Here is a 20,416-nt window from a genome sequence, read left to right as displayed (position 1 = left end):
CCAATTATTCAAATAAAAATTTTCCACAGGTTTTACTGTATAAGTTTATTGAGGAAAAAGTTAAATTAATTTTATAAGCACGGCTGGTTTTTATACAAAATAATAAATAAACAGATTATAAGTAAGTTCTTTCAATTAAATCATATTTTCAGATAGCTGAATATAACATTTATTTGTTTATGTTTAATACATTTCCACTGAATCAAACTGGCAAATAAACTGATACGACACCCACACACACACACAATAAAGTCAGTTATTGCAAGAACAGCTGCGGCACTCGATGAACCGATTCAAGGGCTGGGCATAGACAGGTCAATTAACATTCAAAGTAACTCAATGGCATACAGATGAACAGTACAATTACGGTTTACTGGCACATATATTATACGGTTCAGTGAACACATTCATATATACGTAGGTACATCTAAAAGGACATATATTACCTTAATGGTTCGTAGGATTAGTACAGGGCCGAGAGATCTTTATTACAATCAAAGATAATGTTACTTCCTTTTTGTTAGATAAACCTATTCTACCGCACTCTAATGTAATATTCCAAACAGTAGGAAATATAAAGTAAATCATTTTTAATACAAAGCACATGAAAGTATTATCTTTATTTATATTATCAAAAAAGGAGGATAACTCTTTTTAAAATTAAAAATATTTTATATATATATATATATTAACGGTGCCCGCGGCTCGATCAGGATGTCGAGAGATTGACAGTTTAAAACGTCTATATAATTACAATTTAATGGTTTAAAAACATAAGTAAAACAGGACAAATCAATAATAATAATAACAATAGCAATAATAGTAAACGACAACAATAAAACAAATAAAAATAGTAATCACAACCACAAATAATAATCAGAATAATAATAATGACAACAGCGAACAATAATAATAATAACAAATTACATACAAAACATAATTTAAAGTAATCGTCAGGATTTATTTAACGGCAGATAAATAATGATAAGCAGAATTCAGTCCCATTAACAGAAGACATTCCGCTAGTCTCTTAACACTTTTAACCACACTAGTCTGGCATTATAACGTCTCGCTTAGATTGATTTTGCACAACTGATTTCAACTGGTGTTCCCCGGAATATTTATACTCGTATCTTCTTTACCTGCAGGAGCAGACCCAACTCGAAGCTTGAGAACTACCGACCGAGCCCTTTCATTTCCATGCATTCCTACCCTGGGTCCGGTAACTCTTCTCACGGAACATTTCTTTACGTGTGTCTGGGCAGCATTACAAAAGACGATTTTTAAACTGACCAGTTACCTTTGAAAGGGGGCTAAAAGGAACCCTTTTAGCCCCCTTTCTGGATTCCTCCCATTATTATATTTTCTACTACTTTCTTCTCAATTGGTAGGAATTCGTTACTCATTTGTCACAGTCTTTCCTCCCCCTTCCGTCTAACCAATATATTTCATTATACACTCCTTAAATTAATGTTTTTAATTAACAGCATATTCTCAGTGTTATTTTTTTATAAACTTCCAATTCTGTGAGAAAAATTTTATAAAGATATTTCAAACCAAAATTAAATTTCTTAACAAGGTTATACCTGAATAAGAAAAGGTTTTTACTCGTATATTTCTAAAGGAAATTTACGCGTAAAAATTAGACAAAAACAACAAGGGAACCCGTACTGGGTTCCCTTTGTTGCCCACCTGTGAATCAACAGTAAGATCCTACACAGAAGAAATTTAATAGACGAAAGTCAGAACATGTAAAGCAAAGAAAAAAGTAAACGCACGCGAGAGATGTGAAAACAAAGAATGCGGATCGCAGCAAACCGTAACTCTTTTGTTATCTTCAGATGAAGAATTCTACCTGCGTTTATATCAAAAACCGCTTTTACCTAATGACAAGGCCATAACAATTTTGAATAATAACAGTATTTGTTATTTTTTTATTTTTTAGTATATAACTTGATATCTATTGTTATTTACAGAGTAAATTATTTAACAATTAATTATACTACTGTAGGAAATTATTAGTTCTCAAGCGTGCATGTGTACGTATACAGAAGAAAATTACGAGGACGTCACCATGTATCACAAAAAAAAGTTTTATGTTAATTGTACAGAAAAACTTTTATAATGCAGCTTGGCGTAAAACAAAGAGAAATACTTCCGTTCCTGGACGATAACGCACAGAGGTGTAAATTATTTAATTACTGTTACCTTCACCACTCACTGTCAGATAAGCGAGTTTCAAAAATATCCATGACGGAGAGAAATTCCCGTCTGGGCCGGTAAATCCTATTCGTTTATTTATAATTTATTCACGGAGATATTAAAAATGTATATAACGACATAGTCACTTAAAATGTATAAATACTTAACAGTGTCAGTAAAATTACCTTTTGGAGACATATTACGACGGATTAAAAAAAAAACTTCAGAAACGCACGAGCTTATATCAGAAAATTAATTTTGCGGAACGCAACGGAATGCATAACTAATTATCTACAATAAATTGCAGATTGGCGTTCCTAAAATAATGATATATGGGTGAGGTTATACGCTAATCGCCCCCAGGAAACGATACATACAAGTGAGTGTAAGGTGTCAAATAATCGGTTTATCTCTATCAAAATACACCTGTTTAAAAAAAAAAACACTGAGACCGAACGAATGATAGTCAATTAAAAATTACATCTCATTATTCGACGGACTCGTACAAAATGTTTATCGGTGTATGTTTTCTTTTATTTCCTATCTCGCAAGGGTAAAGAGATCAGAACAACCTACTTATCTATAAATTTCGATATTAACGTGTCTCTGTATACGCCCATTTTGGCTCCCGGCATTTTACATACATGAACACGACAAAGCTCTGTTTTATATGTTGCAGTAGTTGTAATTTGGGCGGATTTACGAACTTGCATACTATACCAATCTAACCACTCTCTAATACCTTCATGTAACTTTTCCTAGCACGACAGCAGTTTTAACATAACAAAAACAAAATATAAGCTAAATTATACGTATAGTTAAATTTTAACGCGTCTTCACTCCATTAAACCGTAGATTGCGTCGCGTCTACTCAATGCAAACTCATCTTTTCTTTTCATTTCTTTACAGGAGAACTTATACCGAAGAATAAAGAAATGTTATGGCGCATATATATTGCGACGGTTAAATAAAACATGTATAAGACTCTGCTAGCAAACTCAGTCGTCAACTTATTTGGGATTAATCCGCGTCTAATTGTAATTGTTAATGCGACAATAACAGTCGGGTTAGTTGAACGTATTAAAAAATATTTGGATGAAATTTCAACGGAGAAAACTCCAATGGTTTGACTACCTATACAGTCGGTTTAACCGCGATGCTTTTCGGAAAAAAATATTTTAAAAACCTATAAAAAAGCTAGATTTAAAATCTGTTCGTCGTTCCGCGACAGGTGCTACTCCATTCATTTCCTGCTTGAACGTGTGCTTGTTTTGTACAAGATAATGCTGTACTGTAATTCATTGTGGATATAATATGATGATAGTTCATTGTGCCATATTATACACTACGCAAACTACGAAATTCAATTAAAAGAGAGTGTTTTCAGTCACTGAAACAACAGTCTTGTCTTGTTAAAAAAAAAAAAGAAAGATATCTGAAAGAGTAAAATTTTTTTTAATGTCCAGATATTTTTTTTCTCGTTAGCTACTGTAGTTTTAATAAGCGTTTGTTAATGCAATATGTAGTACAAACTCTACTATTTACGTACAGTAATAGTGACGGTGAAAATTTGTTATATGTTAACAGGTATTTTGCTTAAACTTCTGGATGTTTGATGTTACTTTTACCAGGTATACCAGGTAGTAATAGTGTAGTGTACAGTATTTTATTTTATTATTTACAGTTATACCTTACCTTGTATTTACAGTGCTTGTAAATACTGTACTGCAGAACAGTATTAGATCATTTAACGCATATTATTTTATTTAATACTATTTTTGGATCAACCGCGATTTTACTATGATTTTGGATCCTCTTCCCGGTTATTATTACGGATATTCGGGAATTGACTGTATTATAAAATGGCGAGTCAAAACTAAATTTTTTTACAAAGATTTCTAAGTATATAATCTAACGGTGGGCATAAGTGGAATATACCGTTAAAAATGAATTTAGATCAAATTCTGACCCGTGGAAACTTGGATAAAAATGAGTTCGGTAATAAATAGACAAGACTCTTCCATACTACGATAAATAAACAAATAAATATTTTATTCAGGTCGGAAAAATATTTAATTTATTAAAAATTCAGAAACATATTTACCTGCGTCTCCTAAATTAATTGCTAAACAACAAAAAAATCATTTACGAACGGAATTTAAGAAAATTTAATAACAATTTAAATTCATTTTAAAATATTTAATATTTAAAAATATATTTTTTTAATTAGAAATTCTAAACGTTAATGGTTATCTTCTAACAGAAAATTTCGTTTTTTCCTAATACTGTAGTAATTTATCAAATACTGTATATAACACTGTGGTATTAAATATTTAACATAATATTATAGTTAGTTGTTTATCAAATGTCAACCTTTTGGGATGGGAAATTGCGTAATGTCCTTATGTCCTTCTTCTAAACAATGAACAGATTTTTTTTATATACAAGGACATCATCTAGTAACTATAACTGTTTTATTATAACAATCGCACTATAAATTATTTTTTATGCTTTCACAAAAAAGAAAGAAAAGAAAAAACACACTTGTAATAATAATTTTAATGAAAACAGAAGGTTTTTTTCATCAGATAAGAGCTAATAATAGATTATCGCTTTAATAAATCTAACACGATTCACGATAATCAATTTGAATACGATATGCTAACGTACTTAATATTATATAAATGAAATCTAGTGGCTTTCACAGACCACGTCTACATACCGAAGACCCACTAAAGAAATTTCACCAGACGAAAACAACTTTCTTCAGAAAGCGATTAGAGAAAGACAGAAAGACGGACAGTACATACATCTTATTACTTTCCTGTTCGTAACATAACAACTTAAACGCCCTTGGTTCAACCGGTCCTTTATTCGACCTCCACGTCATCTTCAACCTTAAACTTTTATAATAAATTACACGCGATATAATTAAACCTACTATATAATATCGACTAGTAGGCTTTAATATGGATTAATAAATTTAATTAAACAATTATTTTACTTCTATGGAAAATACGTTCTATCTGCTGATAAAACAGTTCAATTAAAAAAACGATGTACTGGTTTTAAACTAATCTAAAAATATGCTCGTTATGTTACTTAATAAATTACTTTCATTAATATTATACAAAGCGTAAAAAAAATTATCACATCATTATTATTGATAATAATTAATAATATTGATGTGCATAGCAACTGTCTGTCTTGCTCCCAAAAATTATAAACAAAAAATATAAGGCTAAATTTAAATGATTTTGGTAAAAAAATTTATTTTTCAATTCACCTCCGGGTCCACCGTTAGATATTTACTTCAGAGGATGAGATGAATGACAGTATTTGTAGCGCGTGAAAATGCCGTACCTGACAGGGGATTTGAACGGGGGACCTCCGGGTGAAAGACCGAGACGCTACCACTTGCACCACGGAGGTCGGCACCTAACTTATGTTAGTTTAAAGATTTTTGACACGAACAAGAGCCTTCTTTTTTTTCTAAGGGAATGATACGAACACATCCTCTAATTCTGAGATCGTCAAAAATGGAAATTTCTTATAAATTCTAAATGAAAAAAGGCAGTTTTCAAGTAATCTAGAAATTTCTTTTTGCATGTTCCTATCTCTGTAAGTTATTGAGAGTCTGTCTACACACGTAGTTAGCAGTTCTGTTAGATCTACAAGAAGAAACAAAAAGAATTTCATGACGTCCTACAAGTGAAAATAAAGAAAAAAGTTTTATCAACATAAGACCAGAAACACTTAATTTTTTAATTATTGCTTGTTAAAAATTTGCACCGATTTCTTTTTTCCAAGGGTAAAATAAAGTCTTACTGAATTTCTTGGAATTTAAATTAAGGTTTTTTCTTTTAATCGATAGATGATTTTGTAAGATTTTTGACCTGAAAAACTGATTAGAACAATTTCCTCAATTGTAAAAATAATACTACATTAAAATTTAAAACTAAAATAAGAATCATTTCATTTCAATATTGGTAAATATTTAAAAACAAAATTAATTATTCAAAATAAATAAAAACGTATATGAACTTACTATTACAATATTTTTTTTTTAAATTCTTTTTTCACTGTTTATGGTCAATTTAATATTCTATATTATAAATTGTAATAAGATCTTGACAAATCATCTGATAAATATTTTTAAAATGGCAGCCGATAAAATCTAGTTAACCTTGTCATCTGAGTTTATTTTTAATCATCTAATATTAAATGTATAAGTAAGTGTGCATTCATTTCTTCTTCAATTTTATTACATTATCTCTTTGTTTTTACTAAATAAGTGTACAATTTGTATATGTTACCATTACACTGTGTTACGTTTACAACTTTGTAATTATGGTTTTTGTATAAATCAGTAAATTGTAATGTAATATCTTGCATATTTTGGGCCATAGATTTAAATAAAATTCATAATAGGGTGATAGTAATAGAAATAATTTATTTTAGATTTTTTAAATAAGAAAAACAAAACTAAAATTCTTAGTTATACTAATGAAGAAAATTTTAAAACGGATAAAAAAAATGGAAAATTTTAAAAATTTTATGTACTAGTAGAAGCTGATTTCATTATCGGGTTACAAGGAGGAAATACCAAGAAGAATAATGCTAAGTTAGAAACTGATTAATAAATATTAAACCAAATTTTGATCGATTATGGAGGTGACTTATGAAAAGGGAATTTTGGAATGTTATTGTCCTGCCGATATTGCTGTGTGGAATGAAAACGGAACTGACTGATAAGATAATAAATTGAATGGGGATGGTAGTCAAAGGCATGGCCTAAATCGTACTGAAGATTACAAGAATAGATAAAAAATTCAAACTGTTGGGTAAGACGAGTAGCATTGTTAGATGATGAAAGCAGACTTCTCATCGAAAGAAAGTGGAGTTGGGTAGATCATTTATTGAGAACTACTGATGAAAAACAGTTGAGAAACATATTTAAGTGATATCACACGGATTTTAAAATAAAAACAGCTGACCATTTAACAGCTGGAAAGTAGAATTTAGAATTAATGAATTTATTTCAAATTTATGGTGTACTGCTCCTACACACAACATATTGAAGAAGATATGGGAGAGAATGAAGGAGGTATTCAAAGAAGTCTCAAATAATGATAGAATTTATAAATTGTAAAGCGGTAAATAATAGTGGTTAATTAAAAACGTAAAATGTAATGCAGAATTCAAAATAAGGGAACAAGCACTTAATTTTTCAGATTAATTATAATTTTTTTTGTTTAAAATGAAAATTAACTGAATTTAGGTAAGGCTATAGGCCTCAGGTAAAAAGTAATAGATAGTTAATTAACAAAATGTAAAATATTACATAAAAATATTATTGTACATATAAATGGATACCAAAAGATTTTACGATAGATAAAAAAAATCTGGTAAAATTATTTTTTACACCAGTAATACTACTTTCATATTATGATGAGCATAAAATTTTACTTACAAGAATATAAATATTTTGTTGAGATATGTAATGGAAATTTTATGATACCAACATAAAACAGATTAATGGATTTATCTCGCAGTAACATCACCCATAAAAAACTATTTTTGTTATCTTAATACCAAACCAATAGTCATAATGAAAAATGATTAATGTTGTGATCATTAAACATGCAGGAGGTATATATAAACACACACACACACACTCACTCACAAACAAACAACTAAAAGAGAATATGTTTTTAGGCACAATATGTAATAAAATGGAATAAAATATGTATACAGTAAGGAGACCAATAGAAACATTAACTTAGTATAAGTAAACCGCATTAATGCATTCTTTTTTTTCTAGAACCCACAATTTAGATTGAATAGCATTCAAATTTCATCCTACAAACAATTTTTATCATGGAATCATCATTCTCAGTCCATACTGCAACATATTTAACTAATGTAACAGATTGCATATCAAAATTCAGTACTTACAAGAATGAGAACGTCTTAAAAATCATTAATAATACTTACAACAGCTTTATTAGTAATTTACCATCATGTTTGTTATGAATTTATAACTTTTAAGGGAGATTATTTGATACAGAAAAAACAATTTTCATTTAATAGACGCTACAAAATTCTCAACATGTATACTTTTGACAATTGTAGAAATGATTATTCTTTGAATAAGAATCATTAATATCAGGATGTAATTAACAGGATGCATATAATATAAATCAAAAATTAATAATAAAAATAACAGGTAAAATAATTCCTTCCTATTACTGGGAATTGATCAGAGATCATCAGATTAATTTGAATACAATAAATAAATGTTAACCGGTAGATATAAGGAGTAGAGATACATTTAGGAAGAAGATCCAAGTCTGTGAAAGTTTTCAGAAAGAAACCAGAGAGTGTAGCAATAAAAAAAATGGTTGCAAGAAAAGGAAATCAGCCAGGGATTAACTATTAAACCTGGTCCTGTATTGGCCGGTAACGAGAAGTTAAAATCTGTTTGAATTTTTTCATTTTTTTATAATTACCATAATCTATAACAGTTCAATTTAACTGACATGAGTTAAAGTCACTTCTGTGTACAGTGTAGTCCATTCTTAAAAACTATCAGTAACTCTTGTCCAGATTACTAGAAAAAACTAAGAATATATTGGTTTCCCATTAGCTTTTTCCCTGAGCCAAATAAACTCTGTATATTTTCAGAGAAATCAGATGATTTTTACCTAAGCTGATACCTACATTCTGTCCCCTCTAGGAACTGACAGCATTATGAACATTGTTACCAATTTTATTAGCACAACTAATTTAGTCACAAGAAAGAAAATAACTAACAGTATAAAGCAACAAATTAATGAACCCCATTCTGTTTTGTATCTTAAATTCAATCCTTACAATAGATCTCTTTTAAGTTGTTTATAAATGTAAAAATATGCACTAGTATATGATAGGATAATTAGTTATGCACTTAACATATCTGATCCTAAAACACTGGCAATCCTTCATAACAAGGTTGAGAGTTAAATATTTAAAAACATATTTTATCTAAAAACATCCAATAATTGAGAAATACATATAAACTGAGCAAAAAATACAAAGTAGCAATATCATTAAACTCTTATCTAAAAATATAAATGTGGCTTCATTCCTTATCTGTGATTGTTGTTACCTTATTGATGCCCATTTATGTAAACATTTTTATTACAATTTCCTGCCTCTGAAGTCTAATTCAAAAAATCTATAGTCACGCACAGCTTTTTGTTACAATGATTTTAACAACTTTTTCTTGTAATTTATATTTTTTTGTTGTATTTATATCAGCTAATATTAAATCTAAAAAAAAAAAAAACTAATTTAATTACTTAAGATTATCAAAATTTTTTATACCCAATTTATTTACACATAAAATTAATTTTTAAAAAAGTCATGCACACTGGTTAGCGCCCATTCATTTTTGTTTACACCCTGATATCACATAGAATAGAAGTATAAAAATAGTAATTGATTATATAAAATAATTTTAATGGATTAATTGCTAACACTAAACAAACTATACCTGTTATAGCAAAATATTGGTATCATATTAAATATCTTTAGTTTGTTTATAAAACAATGTGAGAAGAAAACTTTCAATATTATGTTTAAGTTAATAATACATAAGATTAAGTTAAATATGTATAGGATTTAGTACATGCTATTAGCCTGCAAATAGTTACGATATCGCATAAACACAGTTCAGTCAGCTGGGTGAGGTCAGGCCTATTGACTTATGCCTCATCCGCAGTACTGTATTTATTTTTTTCAATTAGAATACGAATTCAATTTAATTTTTAAAGAATATTGCAATTTAATCCATCCTATCTTTGTATCCTTGTAATCTTTCTATGGTGCTAATTTTTCTCTTCCTCCACATATCCTTGAGATGCAACTGAATAAATCTCAACATTCTGGTATATGATAAAAAAAGGTTCTTACAAAAACAAACAACAAAAAAGGCAAAGACAGCAACTAACATAAAAAAATTATCAATTCATCAAATATTAAAAACAAAAACACTTCAGAAATTAAGAACAAATTTAAGTATGATAATTAGCGTAGTGAAAAAAGGTTTATAACAATAATAATGCTAACAAAAGTAGAGATGAGAAAAATTATAAAAACCTAGGTGTCAGAAAAAAGTCACACAGATGACATGTTAGTGTCATAATAATACCTTACTGTATATTAAAAAGTAATAAAAGAAAAAATAGACAAAAAGAAAAATGACTCTTATAAACGTTAATTTGAGTAACAGATGTGCCAGCCTGGAAAAGGCATGTTTTATTAGAATTATGTACATCTGACACATAGAGAGAGGGAGAGAGTGAGAGAGATAAAAAAGAAGATGAGAGAAAGAAAACTGAAATATTCATAAGTTATCTTTTTCTTTTTTTATCCTATCTCTATCTTTTTTTTTTACCAACATATTTACCCCCTAAAATAGAAGAATGAGAGAGATATGTCCCTCTTTATAATGGAGAAGGGTAGAAACAATTTTGCGACAAGGCAATGTTTTCAGCCCGAGGGACATAAGGTTAGTGAAGTAAAGTGAAGAGAAAAGTAGGAGGGGAAATGCCCCCCTCTCTAGAGTACTACCTCTCTTAATTCTCACTCCAATGATGTACTAAAATATTCATCTTCAGCTAAATAACATGTTAAGATTAACCTGGATAGTTGTATAATCAAACCAAACTGTTATGAGGTTAGCCGTTACAGTCTCTAACTAAAATCCCCCCTCCTTTAACACATTATATTCCATCCCTTTTATATGAACAATAAAATAATGTTTTATGTTATAATAAAGTTAAAAGCCTATTGCTGATTTTAAAAAAAAATTCTACATAACAGCTCAGATTCCAAATCTCACAGATCAGAATAATAAAATTATGTCTACATAATTTTATAATTAACATAAAAGAAGAAAGATGATTATAAACTCAAAATAACCTGAAATATACTTTCTTTCTTAAAATCTGTTTAAAATTATTTTTCATTATCAGTGGTATTACAAATGAATTCTGTCATTAATAGTGTACATTATGTATATTTAAACTGGATAATATTTATATAATTGTCAAATTATTATTGACAATACTGACTTTATTAAAATATATTGAGTTCAAGACTTTTATATATTACAGATAATATTTTCTCTGATTGTTATTATAAAATATGTTTGTGTGTTCTATTTCTATAAGGTGGTTTGCAAAAGTTTATTCTAATGTTTTGTTTGTATCTGTCCTTTGAATTGGAGAATAGATGTATATCTGGTTTTCCTGAATAACATTTAGAGCACTCATTTTAAATTAATTTAATAAAATTTCAACTAAATTTAATGGCTTACACAAGTAAAGAGAAATTAAGTAAAACATGAAAATTTTATTAGTGAAACAGTAAACATATTCAGTTACTAACATATTACCAGTGTTTTGCTAAGAGTTTGTCTTTTTAAATTTACATGTTTACAATTTTAAAAAAATTAACAGATATAACTGAGGAAAGATCTTTTGTAAGATATTAGAATAAAGAATGTATTGGCAATTTGTTTTACCAGTTACAAGATTACTACAGTACAATTTTTTTCATAGGCAAATAACCAGAAAAAAATCACAATTTAAACAAAGAATTATGCTTCAGTGTTTACCAAAATTAGATATTATTTAATTTTGTTGAAATACCAAATCAGAAAAACGTTTTATAGCAACAGCATATAACGGTAGAAAGGAAAGGCAACTGTTACATCTGTTTGATTTGGGACTCTTTGCAAACATATTTAAAATAAATAAACAGTATTATATACTACTACAATATATATATAAAACTGAATTATTGAAAGTATTCTAGGTGTAAGTTAAAAAGTTCAACTGAAGGAAAAACATACTGTAAAATAGTGTAAAGTTCTTATATTCTAATGGTTCTCAAAAATTTAAGCAATATAAATCATCCTACATATTGGTTTCAACTAAACCATCCTAATAAAAATATACATAATTATTGAGAATATGTGCAGGTAATTACATGAGAGTTATCAAGGTTCATATACTGAGCATAATAATCTGAGAATTGATCTGTTGGAAAAAAAATTTAATTTCACAAGCATTTAGGAAGTACATTAAAGTGTGAGTGAATGGCGTTTTGAAATTATAGGCTACACAATGCGTAGGTCTATTAGACAAAATGCTTTCTTAACAATTACCAAACAAAATACATAATATCTGTTTTCTGGGAGCATAGAAAATTGGGGAATTGCCATTATTCATTCAATTACTCTTTATTTTTTCACTTTAGAAATTGATATTTAAAAAATCTCTTAGCACGGCTAGGACTGAAGCAGAAAGAAAAATAAATCACAATGTTGTATGCATGGTGATTTGGGTTTTGATATTCTGATTTTTTATGTTTACATAGATAGAAATCATTTTTAACATTTAAAAATGGATATTTACATAGAAAAAACACTCAAATTGATATTATTTACTGTACATAAATATATTTATATAATTCATTTGATTACATATTATGAAAAGTCAAGGGGGAGATTAGATTACTTAGGCAACAATTAAAAACTAGAAAAAACAAACGTTTTCTTTGCGCTACAAGAGAGATCTGATTATTGTAATAATAATTATTCTAAGTTTAATAACCAAGAATAAGACTACACTGTGAAGACACAGTGCATTGTCTTTACGGTGAGTGCATTGTACTAACAGTGAGGTGGTAATAGTTTTATAACTTCCTCTTCGTTTCTCCTCCAGTCCAACCCGTAAAAAGAGCAGATACAACTAATGCTTAACAATAAACACTACTCATGTTAAATTCTTGGTATAAAAAAACACAATTCAATAAGTTTATTTTTTTCAAGATGTGTTCATACGTGCATATTTTTGCAGGTATATATAAAACAATAAAATGTACTTTAAATATTTACAAAAAACTGTTTAAAACTTTAAAAATGTATATTTTGTTATAAATTAATAAAGAGAATTGCCTTGGAATGAAACATTATTTAATCTAATCTTTTTCACTTAATATCTGCACACTGATGTGCAACAAAAATTACTTTTATGGAATCAGATTAATTTTATAGCTTATAAAAGAATTATACCCATGTCAGAGAGAATTTTACATTACGTTTAAAGGTTTCTGACAATTAATACTATTTACTGTATGAAACAACAGTACCAACCACAAATAAATGTAATTTTAAGACAAAAAATAGCTTTTTCCATTCTCATCAACTATTTATAGGTTTTTATAAAAGCATTTTAATATGGAAGACCAATTCGTAACATATGCAAATAGTGAATGAACCTCACACTGATCTTTTAGATTAAAATACATTAATTTTTAGTATACAGTGAATTAAAAAAATATATATAATCCTGCTGTGTATAATATTATAGAATTGTATAATTAGATGGTAATCTTTAAACAAAAGTTGAGGCAAGCAAATGGAAAAAAATTGATGTTCATTTTGTAATTGTTTATAATATAATTAAATTTATCTTTTATTCTGTTTCAGCCATGACAGAGATCAACCATTCACATTCCAGTTGGGTGTAGGACAAGTAATAAAAGGCTGGGATCAAGGATTATTAGATATGTGTGTTGGAGAGAAGAGAAAATTGGTAATTCCCCCGGAAATGGCGTATGGCGACAGAGGAGCTGGCAATGTAATTCCAGGAGGTGTGTTAACTCACTTTATTCACCTGAAATTTTTTTAAACAGAACACTTCTATTTCTTCATTTCATGAATTTTGTAGTACTTTTCATTTTTACTAGTTATTTATTACAGAATAAAGAAAGCTTCATACTTTTTTTTTATAATGTAAGAGAAGTTAAATTACTAAGATTATTTAATGAAAATTGAATGTATAAAAACACATTTTGAAAGAAACAATCTAATGATTTTATTTTAAAAGGTTCAGTTTGAAGCACTAGTGGATTCGTTCAGTTCTGTCTCATCATTGGCCTCTATACCTCTTTCATTCTAAATATTCAGTTATATGCTTCATATTCTAATAATTATCCTCTTCTACTCTTTAATTTCAATACTTCTTTCTAAAAATTCACTAATCCTGAACGCCTCAGTATATGAAACAACATTCTTATTCTTTTTAAAATTTCTGCTACAAACTTTCATCTAAAAGTCATCATAAAACCTATTCATTCTGTGTTCTATAACCCAACTAATTTTCAAACATTCTCCCCCATTTTTTGCAACACTTCCATTTTCTTTTTTTCATTATTATCCATGTATAATATGCAACTTAAAAACAGTTAAACTAAAATAATTCAAATGCAATTATAAACATAATAAAATTCATAAAAATTCTACATTTATCAGTCAGTAATTGTCATAAAAAGTACTCCCAATCGTTTCTTTTTTAATTTTTTTTACCTCTACATAATTTGCTAGATTTATTGGATTATAGATAAACAACTTTAATTTTTTTTACCTAAAATTTAAACTGAATTAACTTAATCTGTACATTTTAATGAATGGCCTACCAATCTTGTTTTTTAATCAGAAAATTCCATCTTACAACCTTTTCATTTCACACTTCATTTTGCCAATTTTCAATATTCTTTAAAATCAGATTTCAAAAGCATCACCTCTTCTGCTTTCTGGCTTCGCATATGTCCATGTTTCACTATCGTAATGTTCCATTACTGGTATACTAATATTTTCTACTTGAAAGCTCATTTGAGTTATGCTGGTTTTCAGAGATGCCTACCTTTATCCTTTAGGTACTTCATCTACTAGTGCTTTTTGAATAATAGTGCTGGACAGAAAAATGCGCCCTCGTTATTTAACAGGTTCAAAATTTCATCATCACACTAATCCCAATAAAATAATGACAGATACTTTACTATAGTGAACTACTAGAAGGTGCTATTAACAATGAAGCTGCAAATGTTACCAGAGTGGTAATGACCAAATTCCCATGGCACTCATCCAAGGAAGAAGTAATAAAAGATAAGTAAATAGATTGGAAGATAACGGGGATATTAACCCAAAGAAAGACTAACTCTGACTGGAATAAATTTACTGCCTTGGTTGGGATAAGTGTACAGTACATTCAATTCCATAATAAAATAAATTTGGTTTTTCCAAAATGATTTGCACTTCCCATAAAAATAACAATATCATTAGTGAAGAGTGCACATTTTTATTTTTCATCCATGTATAATTATTACTCATTGTCTCAAGCTCTTATTTAAGATTCTTATTACTTTTTCATAATCAATTAAAATACTATTGTCTAAAGTCTTGTCTTCCTTCTTTCTGTACCATAATTTGATCTTTTATTATATTGTAGCTACTTAATACTTGTTTAAGTATTATGGAAGATTGTGAATCACTTCTTATTTCAAAAGCCTTATTTTTCAACTATTTTTTTTATTTATAAAATCAAAAATGTTATGTGAATATTTAATATTCACATTTATTAAATGTATTACCAAAATCTCCAACATTCACATAAGTAACTTTCTCTTTTTTTTTAGTCTTAAAAATTAATAAATAGGCTAAAATTATTATGGTTCTCGCTCTTCATGATTTTAATTCAGTAATTTGAAAACTGCATTAAATCTTCAATCAACTATTTAATTAGATTTAAATAAATAATCATTTACATCAAAATCCCCATTTGTGAAAATTTTTTTGTTCAATTTTTATTATTATTAAACAAAAGAGACTATAAATCCAAAGGAATTACATTGCAGTACAGAACATAATTTAACATTTTGTTGGATTTATGCTGAAGCTAGTTACCCAGAACAAGAAACAATAATAATATGACAGATGTGCAAAGAATAAATTAAATTTTATACTTAACTCTTAATTCTTTTGTCCGTAAAGAAATAAAGGAACATCCTTCACAAGTCTTGCTGTAAGATTACTCCTTGGGGGGATGTAAATACAGAACTTTCTATATGCAGAATGGGGAAAAGGAGCTACATATAAAAATATACAGCTTCTTCAGTGCTAACAATAGAATGACAAACACTATGAAAATAATTATTAAAAATTTTTAGAAATAAAATGAAATGAACAGATGATAAATCATCAAATGTATTTATTAAAATGACGCTTTTGTAATTTTTAAGTAAATATGAATGAAAAATTAATTTTAAAAAATTAAAAAGAATGGAATTATTAATCATAAAATAGCATATATAAATCTAAATTAAACATTTTTAAATTATAAAATATGGTAAAATTTCAGCTATAAATAGAAGAATATTTTTACAAAAATTAAAATAAATATTTAGGTAAATATAAGGCTTTAAATCCAAATATCACAAAAGATGTTTATGCTTAGGTATATACTGATGTAGTAATTCGCTGATCTACAAGATAAAGTAATAGCATTTTCATCTTTTATCTGGAGGTTCCAGGTTCAAATCCCAGTTGGGCATGTAATTTTTTCAAGTGTAACAAATTTTTATACTGCATTTCCACACAGGTTGGTGACAGCATCTAAATGTAAAAATTCTACCAAATTTCACTTGTCTAACTGAAAAAGTAAGAAAAAGATGTTAAAAGATTTTTTTAATTTAAATCCATGTTGTATTCTTTTCAATCAAATAAAATCAATTAAACCGAGTGAACGTCTAAAAAATAACTATTGCATAAAAAAACTATTTCTTGAAATTTATCTGATTTTAAAAATGGTGAACTTACTGTTATTCTGGAAATAGAAAATTAAATACAAAGCTTCAACTTCGTAAAGGAAACAATTTTATTTATTAAAAAAAAAATAGTTTTATTACGAGGACCTGTCATCATTTGAGTAACTTTATCAAGTGTACTCATATACTCGCACTTAATAAATATGCCAATAATTAATCGTGTTTTTAGTAAATACGAACCATATTCATAAAGTAAGGGCCGTCGGCTTATTTAAATATTAGCAGGTCTAAACACAGTTTCACACATGCAGGGCCATCAATCGGTCATTTACGATGCCACTGCAGTTGTTTTGATAAGGTAATCGTTTGCCTGACGGTGAATGCAGATCGCAATGACTGCGACAATGGTTTCTTCCGCCAGTTGTGAAGTGCACGCTGTGATTACATTTTTATGTGCAAAAGGATTTTTAGCTGAAATTCATAGGGAGTTGTGTCTAGTGTGTGGATCACCTACATACAGTAATGAATGAAGGAAAGGTTAGACAATGGTGTCCAGACTTTAAAAATGGCCGCACAAATGTGCATGACGAAGAGCAGAGTGAGAGGCCCAGATATTCAGACCGACGAAATCGTTGAACAAGTGAACCGAAAACTGCGATGTGATAGGCGATTGATTACTGCTTCGTTGATGAATTTCCGCGTGTTGAAGGCAAAATTATCTACACGATTGTCACAGAAAAGTTCGGCTATCACAAATTGTGTCCAAGGTGGGTACCGAAAATGATCACCGACCAACACAAAGAGCAAAGAATGTGCAGTGGACGAAAGTTTTTGGACCGCTATCGACGAGATGATTTTTTCCCGACACTGTTACGGGTGACGAGACGTGGATATCCTACACCAACGCAGAATCGAGACAACAGTCAATGCAGTGGAGCCATTCAAGTTCCCCAAAATTGAAAAAGTTTAAGCAATCTCCGTACTCGAATCGAAAAATGTTGGCTACCGTTTTTTTTTGGACGAAAGGGCGTCATTTTAGTTACTTTCATGGAACGTGAATCAACAATTACAGCTGAGGTGTACTGCGAAACGCTCACCAAATTGGGACGTGCGATTCAAAATCGACGATGCAGGAAACTGTAGTCCGACAACACGACACGACAGGAATCCTTCTTCACGACAACGCGCGTCCTCACACCGCTGCCTTAACCAAGAAGAAATTCAAGATTTTCGCTGGGAACTTTTCGACCACCCTCCATATAGTCCCGACCTTGCACCTAGCGACTACTTCCTCTTCTTGCATTTGAAAAAGTGGCTTGGTGGACAACGGTTTGAAAACGACGCGGAACTCAACCTACCGTCAACTGGTCCAATTCCCAGGCGGCGAACTTCCATGCAACAGGATTAAAGAAACTGGTGCAGCATTACGAAAAGTGCTTAGAACTGAATGGTGATTATGTGGAAAAGTGAAGTAACTGTAACTGAACACTTTTTCTCACAAGTTAATTTTTTTAATAACCCAACGGTCCTTACTTTATGAATATGCCTCGTATTAATAATTTAGTTTGTTATTATAAATTTATACGGTTTGTAAAATTATTTACGTAGCAATATACACAGTATGTCTGAAAAGTTCCCGAACTAAATTAAATAAAAATACAGAATTTAAGATAAACGAATTTACTCACATCAGTTCTCTTCATAGTACCCTTCTTTAGTTATACACTCGTTGCAGCAACGGTAGGGCCCGTCAAACGCTCTGGAGAAATCACTTTGTGGGATTGTCTTCAACTGCTCGGTGCAAGCCCTTAGGATGGCTGAAATGTCGTCGAAAAAGCGGCCTTTCATCTTAAACTTGAGTTTCGGAAACAGAAAATAGTATGCTGGAGCTAAGTCGGGTTAATAGGGCGGGTGGGATAAGACGGTGATTTGATTTTATTTGCGGCGTAATAACATGTTAAAACTGTTGCCATGTGTGCCGGAACATTATCGTGGAAGAGAGTCCAACTGCCCGGATTCCGGTACTCGGGCTGGATTCGACGAATGCGACGCATCAGGCGTTTCATTACTTCCAAATAGATTTTAGAATTCACAGTTTCACCGGTTGGGACAAATTCATGATAATCAGCCCCTTTGAATCGAAGGATGCAATCAACATGGTTTTCACTTTGATTATTGCTACCTGAAAATTTCACCGGTCTTTGTGCTCCAGGACTCAACTAAGCAGCGGATTGACGCTTCATTTGAGGATCATACATGAAGCCCCAGTTAGAATTGTTTGCAAAAAATATTCGGGTCGCTATCGGTAGTTTCAACGAAGTCTTGGGCGCAAGAAAGACGCACTTGTTTTTGTTTTTCGGTCAAGAGGTGTGGAACGAATCGAGAGCACACCATTCGGCGGTTCATTTTTTCTATTAGAATTGTACGTTCCGCGTCTTTACCGATGTTTAGCTCTTCTGCCATGGCCCGAAGGGTAAGATGATGTTGTTCGAGCAGTAGCGCGCGCGCACTTTCGCAACGTTTTCGTCATCAACAGCTGTTGACGGCCTCCCGCTTCGTTCGTCGTCATCCAATGACTCTCTCTAGAATTTATACCCCTTCCTCCACGTATTTGTTGTAGTACGAGATGCGGTTTCATCACCAAATGTTTGCTAATTTTTCTACTCACTTCTTTTTAATTGCAACAATCTTCTTAATCTTCGATATTGAAATCTCAATAATCATACCAATATTCTCAACAAAAATAATAATTATAGAAGAATGACTGATTTCATCAACAATTACAATCTTGATCTTAATTATAGGACTTATACATGAATGAAAAATAGGAATACTAGAATGAAGAAATTAAGGATAATAGTTAAATATAACATTTACTTTGCAAATAAAAATTATTGAATAATCAATTTCTCTTAAATAGAGTAAAGAAGTAAAATTACAATTAATTTCGACTTAATTTTAAGGATAATCCTCATACTCAATTTAACTGAAGCTAAATAGAAGCTATTCACTGTTAATGAAAAAATTGATTATATCCAGTTAAAAGAATAAAAAGTAAAGGAGCCGCTAACTACCTTTCAAGTGAAATCACTTTATTCTTATTTATGTAGTTTAAAAAAAAACAATACACTTTCAATGTATAAATAAATAAATTTTATAAATGTCCAGAGAAAAAATTCATATAACAATTTCAATGTTAGGCTTAGTTAAGATATCCGAACAAAAAAAAAAAATAATAAAATAAAAAAAAAAATAAATAAATAAAACTTAAGAATATTTAAAGTAAACCTATCAAAAAAAAACCTAACCATTGTAAAAATCCAACTAAACCACCCGAAACAAAATATTCTAATCAACCCACATTAACTAATCTATAACTAAAATAACAAAAACTGAAAAACCGATTTAAAAAAAAACCTGAAGAATGAAATCTTAAAAACCACATAGAACTAAAAAAATAAAAATAAATTAAACCAAAATAAAAATATAAAAAACTTAAAACATCAAAAAATAAAAAAACAAAAACAAAGGAATCAACTTAAAATCAAAAGAAAAA

General features: G+C 29.5%; 1 protein-coding gene across 1 annotated transcript in view; it reads left to right on the top strand.

Annotated features, from left to right (window-relative positions):
- Positions 1 to 20,416, top strand: part of Fkbp14 (peptidyl-prolyl cis-trans isomerase Fkb14) — a 147,718-nt gene that overhangs the window by 109,310 nt on the left and 17,992 nt on the right. Inside the window, exon 2 of the mRNA XM_075374245.1 lies at positions 13,745 to 13,908. Within this exon, the coding sequence (XP_075230360.1) occupies positions 13,745 to 13,908 (164 nt within the window). The remainder of the gene's footprint in view (positions 1 to 13,744; positions 13,909 to 20,416) is intronic.

The sequence above is a fragment of the Lycorma delicatula genome, chromosome 8 (genome assembly GCF_047948215.1).
Source record: "Lycorma delicatula isolate Av1 chromosome 8, ASM4794821v1, whole genome shotgun sequence".
Lineage (NCBI taxonomy): Eukaryota > Metazoa > Arthropoda > Insecta > Hemiptera > Fulgoridae > Lycorma > Lycorma delicatula.
The sequence above is the reverse complement of the archived record's forward strand: the minus strand, read 5'-3'. Positions and strand labels throughout refer to the sequence as shown.